The sequence below is a fragment of the Cyclopterus lumpus genome, chromosome 19 (assembly GCF_009769545.1).
Source record: "Cyclopterus lumpus isolate fCycLum1 chromosome 19, fCycLum1.pri, whole genome shotgun sequence".
Lineage (NCBI taxonomy): Eukaryota > Metazoa > Chordata > Actinopteri > Perciformes > Cyclopteridae > Cyclopterus > Cyclopterus lumpus.
Window position 1 is genome coordinate 2,631,883 of NC_046984.1, and position 17,065 is coordinate 2,648,947.

At 40.9% G+C, this 17,065-nt stretch overlaps 1 protein-coding gene across 1 annotated transcript; it reads left to right on the top strand.

The window, feature by feature from the left end:
• Window positions 1-12,000, top strand: si:ch211-214e3.5 (zinc finger protein 518A). Its single transcript, XM_034558470.1, has 3 exons — window positions 1-524; window positions 4,410-4,489; window positions 7,747-12,000. Exon 3 carries the CDS (start codon window positions 7,767-7,769, stop codon window positions 11,838-11,840), a length of 4,074 nt encoding a protein of 1,357 aa, XP_034414361.1. The 5' UTR covers window positions 1-524; window positions 4,410-4,489; window positions 7,747-7,766; the 3' UTR covers window positions 11,841-12,000.
• The last annotated feature ends 5,065 nt before the right edge of the window (window positions 12,001-17,065 follow it).

Consider the following 17,065-nt stretch of genomic DNA (forward strand, 5'->3'; position numbering starts at 1 on the left):
GTACTCCGAGTTTAAACTAAATAACGCCCTATCGGGAATCAACAAAGGCTTGTCAGCCTACATGAAACGTATTCAGTAGGAAATGGCGTATATCCGCCATTGCTGCTCATTGCTTCTTCTTCCACCTAGGACACACACACACACACACACACACACACACTCTCACACAGGCAGCGAATGACGTAGGGCTCCTGCTGCGAAAACAGCAGCAAGGTTCCTATGGGCGTTTCGTGAACACATTTCCACTTGAGTGAAAGTTGTTTTAACTGTACTTCCTGTGAGAAGATGCCCTTCGAGGCACTAGTTTGGTATTTGACAAGGCAATACATATTCATCCGCTTCTACATGAGTGTCAAGAGCACGTCAGTACCCGGATGGACTGTCATGGCCGCCGTCGCTGTGGATCTATAGAGAGGAGAGAAGGAAGGCAAATGTTTCTACTGTGTGCTTTTTGTGCCGTAGCCTCCTTTTCCACAATGCCGGACGTTGACGGGGACGCCACCTGAACTTCCATCGAGTTCATAGTAAGAAACAACTGATTTCCTGCAACTTTAAATGTCTTCGCGTGGGAGGGGGCTTTATTTGGGTGTAAAATAACTGGTTATTCAACTCCACAGACACTTAACATGATCGCGAAGTGGCTCGTCTGTTTCCCCCGTGTGTCGATATCATAATTGCCACAGTTGCAGCAACACATCACCGCGTTCATCGCGGAGTCCTTTTGTTGCTGTCTGTGTACAGCCTTTCTTTTTGTAATATTCATTTCTCCCACTGATGCAGCGTTCCCTCGCGTTTCCTAAACTTACGCGACTGTGGAGCAAGTCCCTCGGAAGAAGTAAACATACATTAATTTTTTTATTTTTTTTAATCTTCCTGCTTAAGACCTTGACATATTTGCAACATGTTGTCGTTGTCCCCCTGCGTGGCGTAACGAGGGGCTGCTGGAGCGTAATTGCAGTTATGAGGCGATGCAACTTTTCCTCTTCATCTCCAAGCTTCCTTTTATATCCATCCCATCTAACGTTGGATAGCGCGGCCCGAGAGGAGCCCGACCTGTCTGCGGTCCAGGTGTTCACTGGCGTCCTGGTCACTTTAATTACACCATTAGTTTCATCCAGTTTTAATTAGAATACATATATTTAAAAAGATGTGTAGGCTCATCTCCTGTGTGGTTTAATTTGACTTGGAGTATAAGTTATTGGTATTTAAATGATTTACTTCAGCCCAAGTGTTTGTTGAAGACTATGTTAGCATATAGTCCATGCTCTCAGGCCGACTGAAGTAACCTGTGCAGATAAGTCATATAATCACAGCAGCCATTTTTCCCCCCAACATGGCTGCCTCGGATACACAGGGTTGACAGCTGACTGAGACATATGGAGTTGAAGGCTAATGTAGGTCTCACCCCTAATGTAGGTCTCCCCACCCCCCATGCTGACCTTGCATGGCTACTTTATACATGTAATGATGAATTCAGTTCTGCAATGCCTGCAATCAACATGTTAAAAAAATAAGACCACTCCCCTGTTGCATTGTGGGTTATGGGATTTTTAGGACCGATTGCCTCTGAATCCAGTAAATGTCCCAAAACATCTCCTCTGGTGTCGATAATTTCGATCACGTTGGCGTTTTTCCTTTCAATGGAATTATTGTTCAGGTGTAAAAGTTGGTCTCGGGGATCACAAAAACTTGGAAAACAATACTGCATACTTTGACGACTGCTCCACAAAAAGTCTATTTTCTGAAATGTGTGTTTAACTAATCTGCTGAACAATTGATTACAAGTGTTGTCAATAAAATGTCAGAAAATAGTCAAACAAAAAAAGAGTGAGGTCTTCTCACTGCTCATTTTGTTTGAGTAAAAGGCCGAAATATTAAAGGGGAATGCCACTAGTTTTCCACATCAAAGTCTATTTCCAGGTGTTGGGAATACTAGTGTGTGTTGTGGGAAATAAGTAGTATAAAGCTTTTAGTTTCTCCAGAGGGAGCTTGGTGACCAAGTGGTCTCTTTTTTAAATCAGCATCGCTTGTCTGAGAGATTCTTAAGTTTGAAAATGGGGGAAAAACAAAAACGTGGGTTTGGTGTTGGAAAGAAGTGACATATTGTGTACAGTGTAGCTCCTCATATTGTGGACTGTAGCTCCTCATATTGTGGACTGTAGCTCCTCATATTGTGGACTGTAGCTCCTCATATTGTGGACATTGTAGCTCCTCATATTGTGGACATTGCATCTCCTCATATTGTGGACATTGTAGCTCCTCATATTGTGGACATTGTATAGCTCCTCATATTGTGGACATTGTATAGCTCCTCATATTGTGGACATTGCATCTCCTTATATTGTGGACATTGTAGCTCCTCATATTGTGGACATTGTATAGCTCCTCATATTGTGGACATTGTATAGCTCCTCATATTGTGGACATTGTATAGCTCCTCATATTGTGGACATTGTATAGCTCCTCATATTGTGGACATTGTAGCTCCTCATATTGTGGACATTGTATAGCTCCTCATATTGTGGACATTGCATCTCCTTATATTGTGGACATTGTAGCTCCTCATATTGTGGACATTGTAGCTCCTCATATTGTGGACATTGTAGCTCCTCATATTGTGGACATTGTAGCTCCTCATATTGTGGACAGTGTAGCTCCTCATATTGTGGACATTGCATCTCCTCATATTGTGGACATTGCATCTCCTCATATTGTGGACATTGCAGCTCCTCATATTGTGGACATTGTATAGCTACTCATATTGTGGACATTGCATCTCCTCATATTGTGGACATTGCAGCTCCTCATATTGTGGACATTGTATAGCTACTCATATTGTGGACATTGTATAGCTCCTCATATTGTGGACATTGTAGCTCCTCATATTGTGGACATTGTAGCTACTCATATTGTGGACATTGCATCTCCTCATATTGTGGACATTGTAGCTCCTCATATTGTGGACAGTGTAGCTCCTCATATTGTGGACATTGTAGCTCCTCATATTGTGGACAGTGTAGCTCCTCATATTGTGGACATTGTAGCTCCTCATATTGTGGACAGTGTAGCTCCTCATATTGTGGACATTGTAGCTCCTCATATTGTGGACAGTGTAGCTCCTCATATTGTGGACTGCAGCTCCTCATATCACAATATATATATTGTGGACAGTGAAGGTGCAAGACTTTGACAAGTGGGGGCAAAAACAGAGTATGGAATAAAAAAACAGTGTGGTGTAGTGTCACTTTTAATTGCACTTTTTAGAGCTGTACCGAATGTCTTTATTTTTTTTACGTCTTCAAATGAAGCTTATTTTTGATCATATTTCATGTCATCACCCTAAAAACAATGGGAAAGAATTATGATTTTATTATTATTGTGGTTTCATGTAATTTATGGTGTTATTTGCTGCTAAACCGACCCGTTAATACACCTGTGTGAACATAGCAGTAAAAACCTTTTTTTGAAAGGCTCAATTCTAACAATTATGGATTGAAGCAGAATATTTCAACAAATTGAAAAAATAAATAAAAGTGTCTACATTTTGGAGATGACATTGGAGATGTCATTCGTTAAAATGACTTGACTTTTGGACTTGCTGCTTCCGGTTAAAGGCAGTCACTACATTTCAGAATGAACCTGCATGTATCTCCATGTACACAAGACAATGCTAATAGAAAAACACGTGGTCTTAAATTGACGAGGGGCAGAAATATGGACGGCTCACTGTTGCAGAATTTCTTTTATTGAAAGAATCCTTGTAGCCTGTAAAGTATAAGAAAAACCATCAAAACCAAATCGGTTCGTCTGTACAGTCCATAAAAAAGCTGTGAGACAAAGGAGAGGGGAACGGTTGATCCTCACATTGGAGACACTGAATTCAACGGCGGTGTTATTTCTTAGTGGAAGTGAAATGGACGAGTTGTTTTGCTGCATCAAATGTGTCGGATGCATTTCCTTCCCCCCACTAACCATATGCAAAACCCAAATTATAAACTTTAACAAACGTATCTTTGAATCCTGCCTCGTTTACGTCCATGTTTACGTTTGCTCTGCCAACCTTTTAGATCAGTGGAATAAAGTGCAAAACTATTAACCGGAACGTGCACGTGTGTGAAGAAGAACTTATGAAAAGGTGCCTCTCATAAAAGCCTGCTTCATAATGCCAGAGGTTAACACACATGGTTCCTTTAGGTCCTGATTGCATAAGCTGTTTTATTAGCTTATATATCCCACCAAAAGTTTTGTTAAAACATTAATTTGTTTATGTCCGGTATGTAGACTTGTCACTGAGCAGCGCTCACAGGTTTCTTTTGATGGCAGATATTTTCAGTAATATGAAACCAATAATGAGTGATGATAATGTGTCCGTATTGAGAATTTATTGTTTTGTCAACTCTGTCTTACAGGCACAGAGGCCACGCTGCAAGCTCCCCTTCTTCAGAACCCGACATGCATTAATGTCTGCGTTTGTCCTAAAGGAGTACAGGTAATAACTGCTTATTAAATGTGTTCTTAACTGTTCTATTCTCAACACAGCAATTGGGCCGACATATTTTGAAGAAAATATCTCATTTGCGATTGTTCTTGACTGATATTGCAATCACAATAGGATTTGTGCTGTTGAAAATGCCAATTGTTGCGTCATATGTTTTTCATTTTTGTTGAAAAACATAAAAAAAAAAAAAAAAGATCTCTACCATTAATTGTTTTGCTAAAGTCTGTAGAACATGGTATTGAAGCCAGAACACAGCACCAGTGTTTAATTTCAAATTATATTTTGATAGGCATTTAAGAAGTACTGCGCCTCTTGCCATTTTAAAAATTGCAGTAGGCCATATTCGATAAAATCTTTATACATCTTCCAGCACTACTCGGCAGTGGAGCTATAACTTTAGTGTTGGCCTTAGAATATGAAACATTGTAGAGCTTCCAGACACAGGCTAGTGAGCCCCTTAACTAGCAGACCAGTTTAAATTGGGCCTGTTACCTGCAGGGTTGGACAATTGGAAAAATATATTGGCGTGGCGATTGTCTGAGTCAGCAGTTGTTTTTTGGGAGGCAATGTTTGTCATTTTGTTCAGCTAATTTTATAGTCAGCCTCATAAATATGTAAAACTGGGACATTTGTGCGCCAGTGTCTTTATATTCTTTTTTCCCCCCAGTGGTCCTCAATGAGCAGAGAGCGTAATCAGCTGCTGAGAGAGAGAAAAAGAGCCTTGTCTATTTATTTTTTATTTCCGCGGAGCACTTTTTAAAGTGCTGCCCAGACCTCACTATGGACAGTTGGGCTGTAATGGTTGCTGTCCGATCGATTGGTGCTGAAAAGCAATTTTTAAAACCCATTCGAGAGCTATCAACTATCAATGTGAGCCATCATCATGTAATGGTCATGTCATCCACACCTGTTCATTAGGAGGCCTAGTGTGTCTGCACGGTATCGAGGAGCTCATTGCTGTCTGCTGTAATGTTTCAGTAAACTTAGACGCTGTCCGTCATATGCCTCTTTTAACAGTTGAATATGGGGCAGAGCTGGTTTGCATTATGATGTACAGGTGGAGCTGAGAGCTGAGTAGCAGAGAACAGTAGCTAATAAAGTGGCCGGTCTGAGGTCCCATCCAACCAGGTGAAATAAGGGGCTGCAGGTCGGGGCCCTGTACAGAAACCAGTCAAGTATTGCATGCATTAGAAACATCCTGTAAATGATTTGATTTGGCTACAACATATTTACTCAAATGTATTTGTATGACTTTGTTTCTAAAGCTTTTAAAAGCGAATTGGCCTTCTTTGTAAAATCCCTAGACATGTTTATAGTTATCAGTGAACTATTTGTGACAGTCACGTGAAGTCGCGACAAGTTACAAACATTGAGAGGTGCACGACCCACGAGCCGGCCGTGATTCACCACAGCAAGTATGAACTTTAAGTTTAACGGTTGCCAGGTCGTGGACCAAAATGAGCCGCATGCCTCGTTTTGGTGTTTCTTTTGGTCTAAACCGTTCCGTTTGTTCTTTTTACCTGGTAGTTGTTCAGTCAGGATTTTCTTTATTTCTACTTTATTAAATGAACCATACCATTTTTTTTTTATCACAGATGCAAACTATAATGGTTTTATCACTCTTCCGGCTCAAAAGAGGTCAGGGGTGAATGTCAGAGAGATTGCAATAAGTAAACGTGTGGGAAGTTTAAGGCTTTGGAGAGATTTTTACTCTGCCTTGCATGAGAGCAAAGGAACAAATCTGTAATGCTGCGGTCACACCAAAAGCATTGCAAATGTATCGCGCGAATAGATTCCATACAAAGTGAATGCACAGATGCGACTAAAGCGAATTTCCGCCCGGCGTCGTGAATAAAGGCAATGGTGTGAATGAGATTTAATTCTCAACAGTTATTTTAACGTTGCATGTGACTTCAATTCTAAAAAGCCAACTGATTTCGCCCCTTAATATTTGGTGGCGACTGCAAAACACACTGGGTGTCATCAAACGCCTCCTGCTTCAGGTCAATTCAATTCAGTTTATTTTGTATAGCCCGATATCACAAATTCCAAATTTGCCTCAGAGGGTCGCGGTGAACGCAACAGCTGTGCTGTTTTTGGCCGATCTGTATCCTCCTTGCAGCGATGATGACTCCCAGGTCTGCTACACAGGTTAAACACAGTGGGCTCAAATCCCAGTTTCACCAGTGCACATGTACGTTTAGATCAGTGCGTCTCCACTGCCACCGCTGGTTCACACATCTGGTCAGATGTTTGTCGGTGTACCAGGATGGAGGATGAGCTGAGTTTTGCTCTGCTCGCTGTCTTTTGAAAACAGGGCGTGCCGTTGACCCGTCAGTAAACTGTGCCTCTGGTTATTATTGTGTTGTTGGTCAAAGCGCATCACCGTAGTAATTCTCTGCACGGAGCGCACATTGGCTTTCGAAATAAAAACATTAAACTTGACTTGAAGGAGGAACTAAAAACAACTCTTACGGAATGGCAACGGTCCATTTTCACTTTACAACCTTTGGCAGACTCAACCTGCCAGTAATGGGAATGGTTATCTTTAGGACTTTATCATTACCTGTATTCTTATCGATACTTATATGGGGAGAAAAATTTACAATTAATTAAGAAACAAATTGACATTGCTTTATTCTTGTATGTCAACAAATAGGCAGTCCCTTAACAGTCACTGCTGTGAATAATATAGTTGTTACGGTCTTGTTGACTATTTGGAGCCACCTCATTATTATAATATGTTCACGAAGTATAAGGGAAATGTAACCCTCAGCTGCACATGCCAAAACAGAAGCCGCCTTGTCTGTTTAGCTTTGTTTGCCTCGTATCTTAACATTTCTTGTTCAAATTCTCGTACAATCAGCTGCTCAGCCCCTCCTCCCTCTACCAGCACAGGCAGTGATTCAGAGGAGTGACTGACATAGGAAACGTATAGCTAATATACACATTCCAATATTTCGTTATTCAGCGAGAGTCATATTGTCATCCAATATTGAACAATGTTATCGCACATTGACTTTTCTCCTCTTATCATGCAGGCCTAGAGGGCATGAAAACATGATGACCCTGATCACCAATGGCCCTCTATCTCTTTGGAACAGGGACTATCAAGCCCCACTGGATATGTGAACTTTAGTACATGCCTACTTAGTGTTGTTTTTCTGCTCTATAGCAATGTTAAATGTATTTAATGTCAATTGGAACCTATTTATTGTATTAATGACACTTGTTTACTTCTCTTTCAGATATCTGTAGATTTACAACTATGGAAGAAGACCTCACAATACTTAATGATTCTGCCAAAAACTGCAGCATATCAGTATTGGGGGATGAAAAAGAAAAGGTAAAAGACTTTGTGTTTAAGCATTTCAGAGAAGTCACAGATGGGTCACTCATCAATAATGCTGAAGAATCTTCAATTAAGGAGCATGGGAGCTCTACCAAAAAGGATAAACCAACTCTGAATAAAGCCCATTGTAAAAATCAGCAGGGGGCTGTTTTCTCTGGAAAGATTCTGAGTTTTGGATGCTCCTTTTGTAAAGATGATCGTAGATTCAGCCCCAATGACCTCCTCAAACATTTTCGGGCGACCCATAAAGGAACCCTGCCTACATACCCTTGTGAACTGTGTGGTTTTGTCACAAACGAGTTCCCTGCTCTTCAACGCCATCGGATTGAGCACAGGAATACTCTGGTTACATGCGAGCTCTGCAACAATGATGTTCAGTACTCTCTGCTTTTGCTTACCAGACACTACATCATGTGTCACAGTCTAAATGGACAGTTTACCTGTGAGTGGTGCGACTTTACAACTGTGGACGCAGGTACATTCGTCCAGCACATCCATCATCATAATGAAAGTCCTTGGAAGTGTTCGAAATGCAGACATATCGGCTTGAACGAAGAGGATCACCAGAAGCACATGAAAGCTCACTCGGGTACATTCCCCCACACTTGTCAGATCTGTGGATATGGTGCACTAAGAAGCGAGTACCTTAAGAAACACACCGCAGCTGTTCACAAAGAGGAGGCCGAGAGAAGGAATGTATTGAAGGCTATAGACGACAGCGGCAGCCCAGCGAATGCATCTGCATCTGCATCCTTAAAACTTTTGCTAAAAAAGAGTGTTGAATCACAGGAGGCTCAGAGGATATCAAAACTGAACTGTCTGTCCGGGAGTTTACCCAACCAAAATGGCAGGCAAATCAAACCAGAGATATCCGTGGAGGAGACCCACCACTTTGTGGATTCAAGAAAGGAAAACAAAAATTCAGGAAAAGGCTCTCATAACACCGAGCTGACAATGCCGGTAATGTTACAGGAATGTGACAACTCTGCAAGTTCGGATGCTCACACCAATCCTAATAGTTTAACTGTTCTGATGGTAAAGAACAAAATCTCTCTTCCCCCCAACTGTACAACGAAAGTGATGGGATTCAAGATGGTTGACGGCAAAAAGCATTTAGTTCTCAAAGTAATACCAACAACAAAGCAAGATTCATCCCCTCAAAACCATTCCTTGATTGAAGACGTGGGTTCCTCGGCACCAAATTCTGTGTTGGAGAAAAGTAGAGTCCCCAATGAGAATGGGGAATGCTCTAATAGCAAGAACTCAACGTCTCATTGTTTTGCACTTTCACCAAGAAGTGAATCTTGCCTACAGATGGATCAAGGAGATATTATGGCAGTAAAAGTTAAGATTGAGGAGGAAGAAACCTCTGTTTGCAACCTTGAGTCCACCCCACCTAGAGATGATGTTGGAGAGCAAACTAATCCTTTACTAGGTAGGTCTTCAACTTGTGCAGATACATTATATCCTATGACAAATGAGTTGGATCACGACCAAAGTCAAACAACCTGTTCAGAGAGAAGTAAGTTTGCTAATAACTCTGACGCAACCTGTTATAGCGGTTCTCAAAAGAATAATACTTCAACATTGTGTTCAACAAAAGTTGCTGAGGAAACATTGCTTTCCAAACAAGTCTCCAAAGAAACTATTGAAAACTGTGGGGCTGCAGATGAGTTATTGATGACTGATACTGACGCAGACAAATTCATTGCCCAACACAAAGGGAACTCTCCCTTTAAAATTTTAGAAAATGACGACGACCAATCTTCCCATAGTACCTCAGAAGAAACTGATGGGGTTGGAATGGAGGTCAAACATAAAAACAGCAAGCAACATTTTAAAAAGCTTTCATCTAACCGAGCACCTCCATCAGAGTCATCCCCGCCCACCTCAGGTTGCCGCAGAGACGGTCACATGGGTTGCACACAAAATTCACCAAACCAAGAAGTATTTAATTTTCACAATTATTCCAAGGAAACATCTGGCACAACCCAAAACTTTGACAATACGTCCGATCATTCAGCAGACAGAGAAAGTATTTGTGAATCATCGCAGTTTAGCTTGACATTGGCAGAGTCTCCAGAGCTATTCACAGAAAGTGGCAATGAAGACTCGACTCAAGAAAAGGTTTCCGAGAGTGACATTGAGGTTGATGAGCACATAGCTAGTGTTGACGATCCTGCCACTGAGGACGAAAATCCAGAGTCAGTGCTCCAAGACTTTAATATTATCAAAATTGAGGAGGATAGCATTCCTATATCTAACAAACAGTCCGAAACGATGAGTAGTTCAAATTGCTGTGGCAGTTTTGTGGAGGAACATTCAGAAGCAATCATTACCCAACAACTTCATAAGGAAAGAGTTGGATCTTCAAGTGCAAGTAATGATTCTTTAAAACAAACAAAAACGACTCTACGAATTCTTCAATTGCCAGAGGGCAATCAGTCAGTACTCCTGAGAACTAGTGAGAATCAATTTGCTGTTCCGGTGCAGGTCAAGGGCACTCCAGGTTTCAAATTGATAACCAATTCTGCAAATCCTCAGATCAATGTATCTTACATGAAGCCAGGGTCAGAAAGATCATGTAACACTACTAGAGTAAGCCTTACTCAAAGCAGCAAGAGGCTAGGTGCACCGGCACCAAAGTCAGGAGCTACTGAAAAAAGGACTACGCTCCTCTCTGCTCTTCAACAAGGTGCTGGCACCACCTCAAATCACTACCTTATCAACAGTCCAGGTTTTAAGGGTCCAGTACTCTTCTCAAGCACACCACATAATACACCTGACAAAACGGCAAAGACACAGCCAACTTGCTACTTGGTCCAGAGGTCTGTTCCATTTGTTCAGACCCCCAGTGCTCCTGGCCTCAGATTGGCAAGTACACAACTCCAATTGAACTCAAGGCCAGTTCTGGCCATGCCCATGAGCTCTGCAGATAAACCCAGTACTCTGCACACTGGTCGCCAGGCATTCTTGCTCCGATACATTTCTCCACCCAAATCAAGCTTACTATTGAACAACCAAGACTCAAAGACTGGGACTCAGTGTAGCCAAGCCAGTGAAAGTACTGGAAACAAAGTCATATTTAAACTCGTCACTCCTACTGGTAGCCGTCTTAACAGTGGTGCTCCCACCTCAAGCAGTCAATCTTTGTTTTTGTCCACCAGACCTCAGACCCAGTGTTTTCTGTTGGCGTCAAACCAATCAAATTCCTCTCATGGGGTAAAGAGACTGTTCCCCCTACAAAATACTGCCCAGAAAGATGTCATGGAATCTTGCATTTCACCCTCTTGGATGAATGTAAAGGTACAGCCGTATGAAGCAGACAAACCTATACTGGCGCCAAGGCCAATTCGGCCTCCAAGCCAAAGGAAAAGGCGCAGGAAAGCATTATTTGACGAGCTTCCAGCAACTGTGCATAAAGCTAGAAGACTCTCAAATAAAGCACTGACTGAGAAAGAGACTACAGTGTTATGGAAGCCTGTAGCCAAAGAAGTTGAAAAGACACTAAGGCTCGCCCCATTCCGTTCTCTACAGCAGATCAAATGCCCTCGTAGACTCCAACCCGTTGTGGTGCTCAATCATCCCGATGCTGACATTCCCGAAGTGGCCAATATCATGAAGATAGTTAACAGGCACAAAGGGTCTGTTACAAAGGTCTCTCTGTCTCAGAAAACAATCCAAGCTCTCGCTGAACTCGGTGCTCTATGGAAGAATACTTTGACCAGAGGTGCATCGTCTCACAAGGAGGACCTAAGACCCCGGTCAGTTGAGAGTTCTGTCAGAGAGAGATTCCTCCTGAAACTGAAGTTAAGGAAAAAAAGCAAAAAAAAGTACGAGGTAGTAGATACTCTGTCAGGTTGTCGAGAAGAGCCTGTGGCGTTTGACTGCTGGTTTTGTGGTCGGCTCTTCAACAACCAAGAAGATTGGATTGGTCACGGCCAACGGCACCTCATGGAGGCAACTAGAGACTGGAATAAACTCTTCTGAAAAGTTTGCCATCACCTTTTTAAGATGGGCGATTTTGTCCCTTTTTCAGGTGGGACAAATGATTGAAGTTGTATATTTTTTAAATGACCTTCCACATTACGTTTGTTCACTTTCTGTTCCTGTAAATGCATATTCTTAAGTAAATCATAGTTTCTTTTCATAGGTGCATTTTCTGGTAAAATATGTACTGCAAGCATGATTAATATCATGCATGCACAGGTCAAATTGAACTGTGAAAATGGTACACTGTAACTTGGAGTTGTGGTAAGAGCACTAGCGTAAAGAAAGGGGATAATATAAGCAAAGGTTGTATGTAGAGCTGGTTTAAATTACTCAGGTGATTTCATATTAATCTGATTTGTCACTTTTGCTCATTCTGGCCTAGTTTAAGGGATTTTTGTATCTTTATTAACCTACATGTGAGAACAGGAAACTATTTGTATAGCTTACTGCTCATGTTTGTGAAAAAACTCTTGTTTTACTCTTGTGATGTTATGGTCCAAATGTTTTTAATTGATCGGGATTTAATTTTATTCTATTCTATCTGCAGGATTACAGTTTGTCAGGTTGTTGTCAACCTGCACTTGTCATAACTAGTTCTTCGATTTTTCAACAAAAATCTTAAATCTCAAAGTGTTGCAAAAAGACAAATGGTTTTACGTAATACTTTTGTGGAAAAGAAACATTCTTTTTCTGAGTTATACAGATAACTCGTTTTACGCCCTATGCAGTTTCCATGCAACTATATAGTTTATTTCAACAGCTCAGCTGTGTAACCTCTTAAGATGCCAAAGATGACGGCTGCATTCTGCATTCTTCTGGTCCTTTTATAATTGGAATTGTAGAGGTTGAGTAATTATACCTCACGTGTCAATAAGTACGACCAACCATGGTTAAACACTGGCTGCAACTAACATTTATGTTCATTATCGATTAATCAATGACTCGTTTGGTCTATCAAATGTCAGAATACAGTGAAACTGTCTTTTATAAAGACCAAGGGACATCATTTCTGTTCGGTTAAAACCCAAAGAACTTCGGTTTGATCACATTATACAAGGAAAGGCAGCAAATTATCTCTATTTAGAGGTTGGAACGAGGCAATGTTTTGCTTACTTTTTTTTCTTCCAGAGAGTGAGTTGAGATGTCTGTTCAGTACAGTGCTAGAGCCGGGGTGAGGTTAGCCTAGCTTAGCATAAAGACCGGAAGCAGGGTGAAAGCTAGAGGTTCTGTGCAGTGTGTCCGGCTACAGCGTGGGTTGCCAGATATGCTGAGTCAACACAGGTTTTCGTACAGCTCTCTATTGGCACACTGGTACCAAACCTGTCAGCTGCGTCAGGACAGTTGTTCCAGCACACTACACACACCAAAAACCACATTATTTGGTGACATTTGGACACATTCGAGCTAGTGCTTTCCCTCCTGCTTCCAGTCTTTATGCTAAGCTAGGCTAGGCTAACCATGTCCTGAATCAAACTCTGTACATTAAGCACTTTAGATTGACACCAATTGTACCATCTCAATCTCAGATATGAAGTTCTAGGCATGATTAGCATACTTTAGCATTAAGACTACCAGCAGGAAAATCAAATTTCCAACACTCCCCCATAAATCACAAATTGTGATTATTTATTTTTTTCATCAAAAGCTCTGTACGTAACATTGAAGATTGATATCCATCTCCTTGTCTCACTGTCATAAAGAAAGCAAATAAGCTTATTTTAAAATATGTTGAGTGGTTTCTTTAATCAAACCAGCCTAGCCAGCTGTGGAAAAACTAACTTCCTTGGTCATAATGTCCCTTTTTCAAGGACTAACCAAATTGTGTTGTTCCCTTTTTAGACGTGATAACTTTCCAACTCAGTGACAAGCTACTTAAAATGTACTCCTTTACACTTAAAGGTCAAATTTGCAACGTAACAGTTCTCATGCTTTACATTCTCTTGTTATGGGTGAGGTGAAACATCACACGGCTCAGTGTTAAAATTCTGTTTAAAGAATTGAAATTATTCTTGTGACTTTTATTTCTCTCTTGAAACTGGTTTGGGTTAACATACATATATACAGTACTTTAAAGTAAAATAGCAGTGTGTAAAGTAACAAAAGGTTAATAATCAACCTTTATGTATGTATTTTTTTTCCCCATTGTCGTTTCATTCTTTGAACTGGAATTAAATTCCTGTCTATAAATATGATATGAAGCATATATATTGTGTTTCAGGATACAAAATGGACTAAGTCTGACACATGAGTGCTCAGTATATATATTTAATGCTACATTCAGCCCGCTTTCTCATTGATTTTGTAGCCCCCCCCCCCTTTTATATACAGATGGCTTGAAGTGCTCACAGCAAATACTGAATGAGCTCCAGATCTCAGTTCAGTTTCACATGTCATTTCAAAAGTAGAGTTGCTTGTCCCCCTCACTGCTCTCAGGCCAAAGAACTGTTTTGTTTTTTAAACCTATAAATGAGTTCTGCACTGTGACGATCCCAAACCATTCGTGAGGAGGGACACACTACTAGGTCGCCTGTTCTTTTTAGGGGCGAACCTGAAATGAAAAGTGAGCAATGATTATTTTTGACTACAAAAAAAGACCACTTCTACAGTTCCGCCTTCAGCTGATGTTGCTCTACCACAAACCAATGCTGAACTCCTCATGTCCAGTCAAACTGTTCCTGTCCAGCGGGTTGTTCAAATCTTTACTGAATCTCCTCATGCAAAGTGCCTCGAATGTCCTTTGGCAGGTCGACAATGTGTACTGTATTCTTTTGTTCATCTTAGTGGTTCACTCTCCTCTAATAAATGTGCATACCTAGTGGAAAGAATAGTGGTGTTTGTTTTGTTGTCGGTAATAATGGCACACGTGTTGGTGATAACCCAGTTTCATATTTATATGCTTTAGTGATGGTCTTCTTCCACGTATGCCTTTATGGTGCTGATGCTGAAAAGATCCACATGAGGGCAGCGCAGGACAAGACGTCACCGGATCTCCTACCTGAATTTCATCATTTACTGCTTAATGAGGGCCTAAATCATACGCTGAAAGTGTTATTGTTGGGATACTGTAAATCATTCTGAGCTGAACCGACTGCATTGGAGTAATGAGTAGGTTGGACTGGAGGCCACGCATTAGTGCGAGTTCCTTTTAAAATGAGTTCACATAGATTATGTTATTATGTGCTTAACCCTCTTATAAATGACTGATGAAGCTGGTGCTCGTGCACGCAGTTCATAAGGCACACGTTCGGTCTACAAGCTCAAACTAACGCAGTCTGATGCAGCCACTAAACGCCTCATAAACAGCTGGAGCAAAAACTGAAGATAATCTCTATGAAGGGAGGGTTTATTGACTGTTGGAGTGGACTGCATTGGTTTTAGCTATGTGGACCTAATAAGCTGGCAACTGCGTGTACAGTTTTATTTTTAGAATGTTAAACAGGAGCACACGCCCTTTTATATAAACTCTGCAATTTTGTCGATTTTAAAAAACAATTGATAATGGCAAACATTGGTTTGAGATTATTTCAATAAAAGGAAAACCACAATGGCCCTCTGATGTAATAAAGTGGAATTAGAATCTCTGATCGTGGTCCTGTCTAAAATTGAATGTGTAAATGTTTTTCCAGAGCGACACTATAATCACCACGGTATACCAACAGGAAATGACCTGGGGCCATCATTGTTGCATTTACTGTAGAGAGCTGCTGGAACTATCTTGTCTACCCGTCAGATTACTATATGTGCAAAATAATCTCTAATTTGTGAATCAGATTTGTATCTGGTTCCTGCACACACGCACACATTTTTGGAGATTCTTTTAAATATCTGTACAAATCTGACTACTCGCACAGGGACTGAGGTGCAGTTACGCAACTCCCCTTCACAGATAGTAATGGCCTTTGTGGGAGAGCGATGTGCAGCCACAGCACTCATACATAACATGTATTTATGCTGCACACCACGTACTAAATACCTGTTCCTGTCAGACCATCAGGCACCTCACAGTTTGGTATCGTCTATATTAGCAAAATACAAATACTAAACGAGTTGAATTGAGACTTTGTAAGATGGAATCCAAAAGCAAAATACTGGACGAGTGATTTTTATCAGCAATAGAAGTTTAGGGGTGATGGAGTGGAGAGGGGGTGGGGGGCAGACAATGTGACTCTGCTCATGTTTCAGAAGTTTCTTCAGGTAACGTAGACACGTGAAAGGGCTCTCTAGAGCCGGTGTTTGGTTTGTCCCTGCTGGGCTACCGTAGGAACATGGAAGCCTCCTTATGTTCCATATGTAGATATGAAAGGGCTCATTCTAAGCTAACACGATGATTCTTAGTTTCAGGTGATTTTTCACTAATGAAAACATAGTTATGATTTTATGTTCTATTTCTGCTAATAGATCTGCCACGATGCTGCACACTGGCCGTTAAGATGTCCGTATTGATCCCATGTAAGGACATTTAAATGTCACTGCAGCAAAATTAAGTCCAACAACAGTTGGATATTATAAATATATAACCTTATATTCAGGCATAATACTTTACAACTGCGTGGCTGAACATAATATACACCTAAAGGCTTATACAATCAATATTGTCGATCAACTAATCATGTCAGCAAACATGTACATTTCTTGTCAATATTTAATGAGATGAATGCATGAAAAAATCTGTAAGACAAGCACAGAATACTAACTGTATTGTTGAGCGGTGATGTGATTTGTGTTAACGCGGATGACTGAATGTGGTGTTAATGCTCACGCCTACATTATCATGCATCATACGCATGCTTGCTATATTTTAATCTTCTATACTATTATTATAATGAAAAGGCCGCTGACTGAAAGTGGTTTGAAACCAACTGCCCTTATTAAATACGTGAATGTGAAGTGAGATTAGAAATAAACAATATGATTAGATATATAAAATGATCCAATATGCCCACATCAATTTGTGTTGTGTTCTAACTATTATATAATAGAATAATTGGGGATATAATGTACATGTGGGTGGGTAGCAGTGCAGTAGAAAGACTGGACGAATGACCAGTACATTTGCAATAATAAATTATGGACATTCTTATGTAAAGACGTAATGAAAAGCATGGGTCTTTATCGATATATGTCTATGTGTATATATAGATATACGCACAGCACGTCACGTAGGCAGGTGCAGCCAATAGGCCAACGCAGCAGAAAGACAGCCAGGTCTGCGGGCTTCTGTG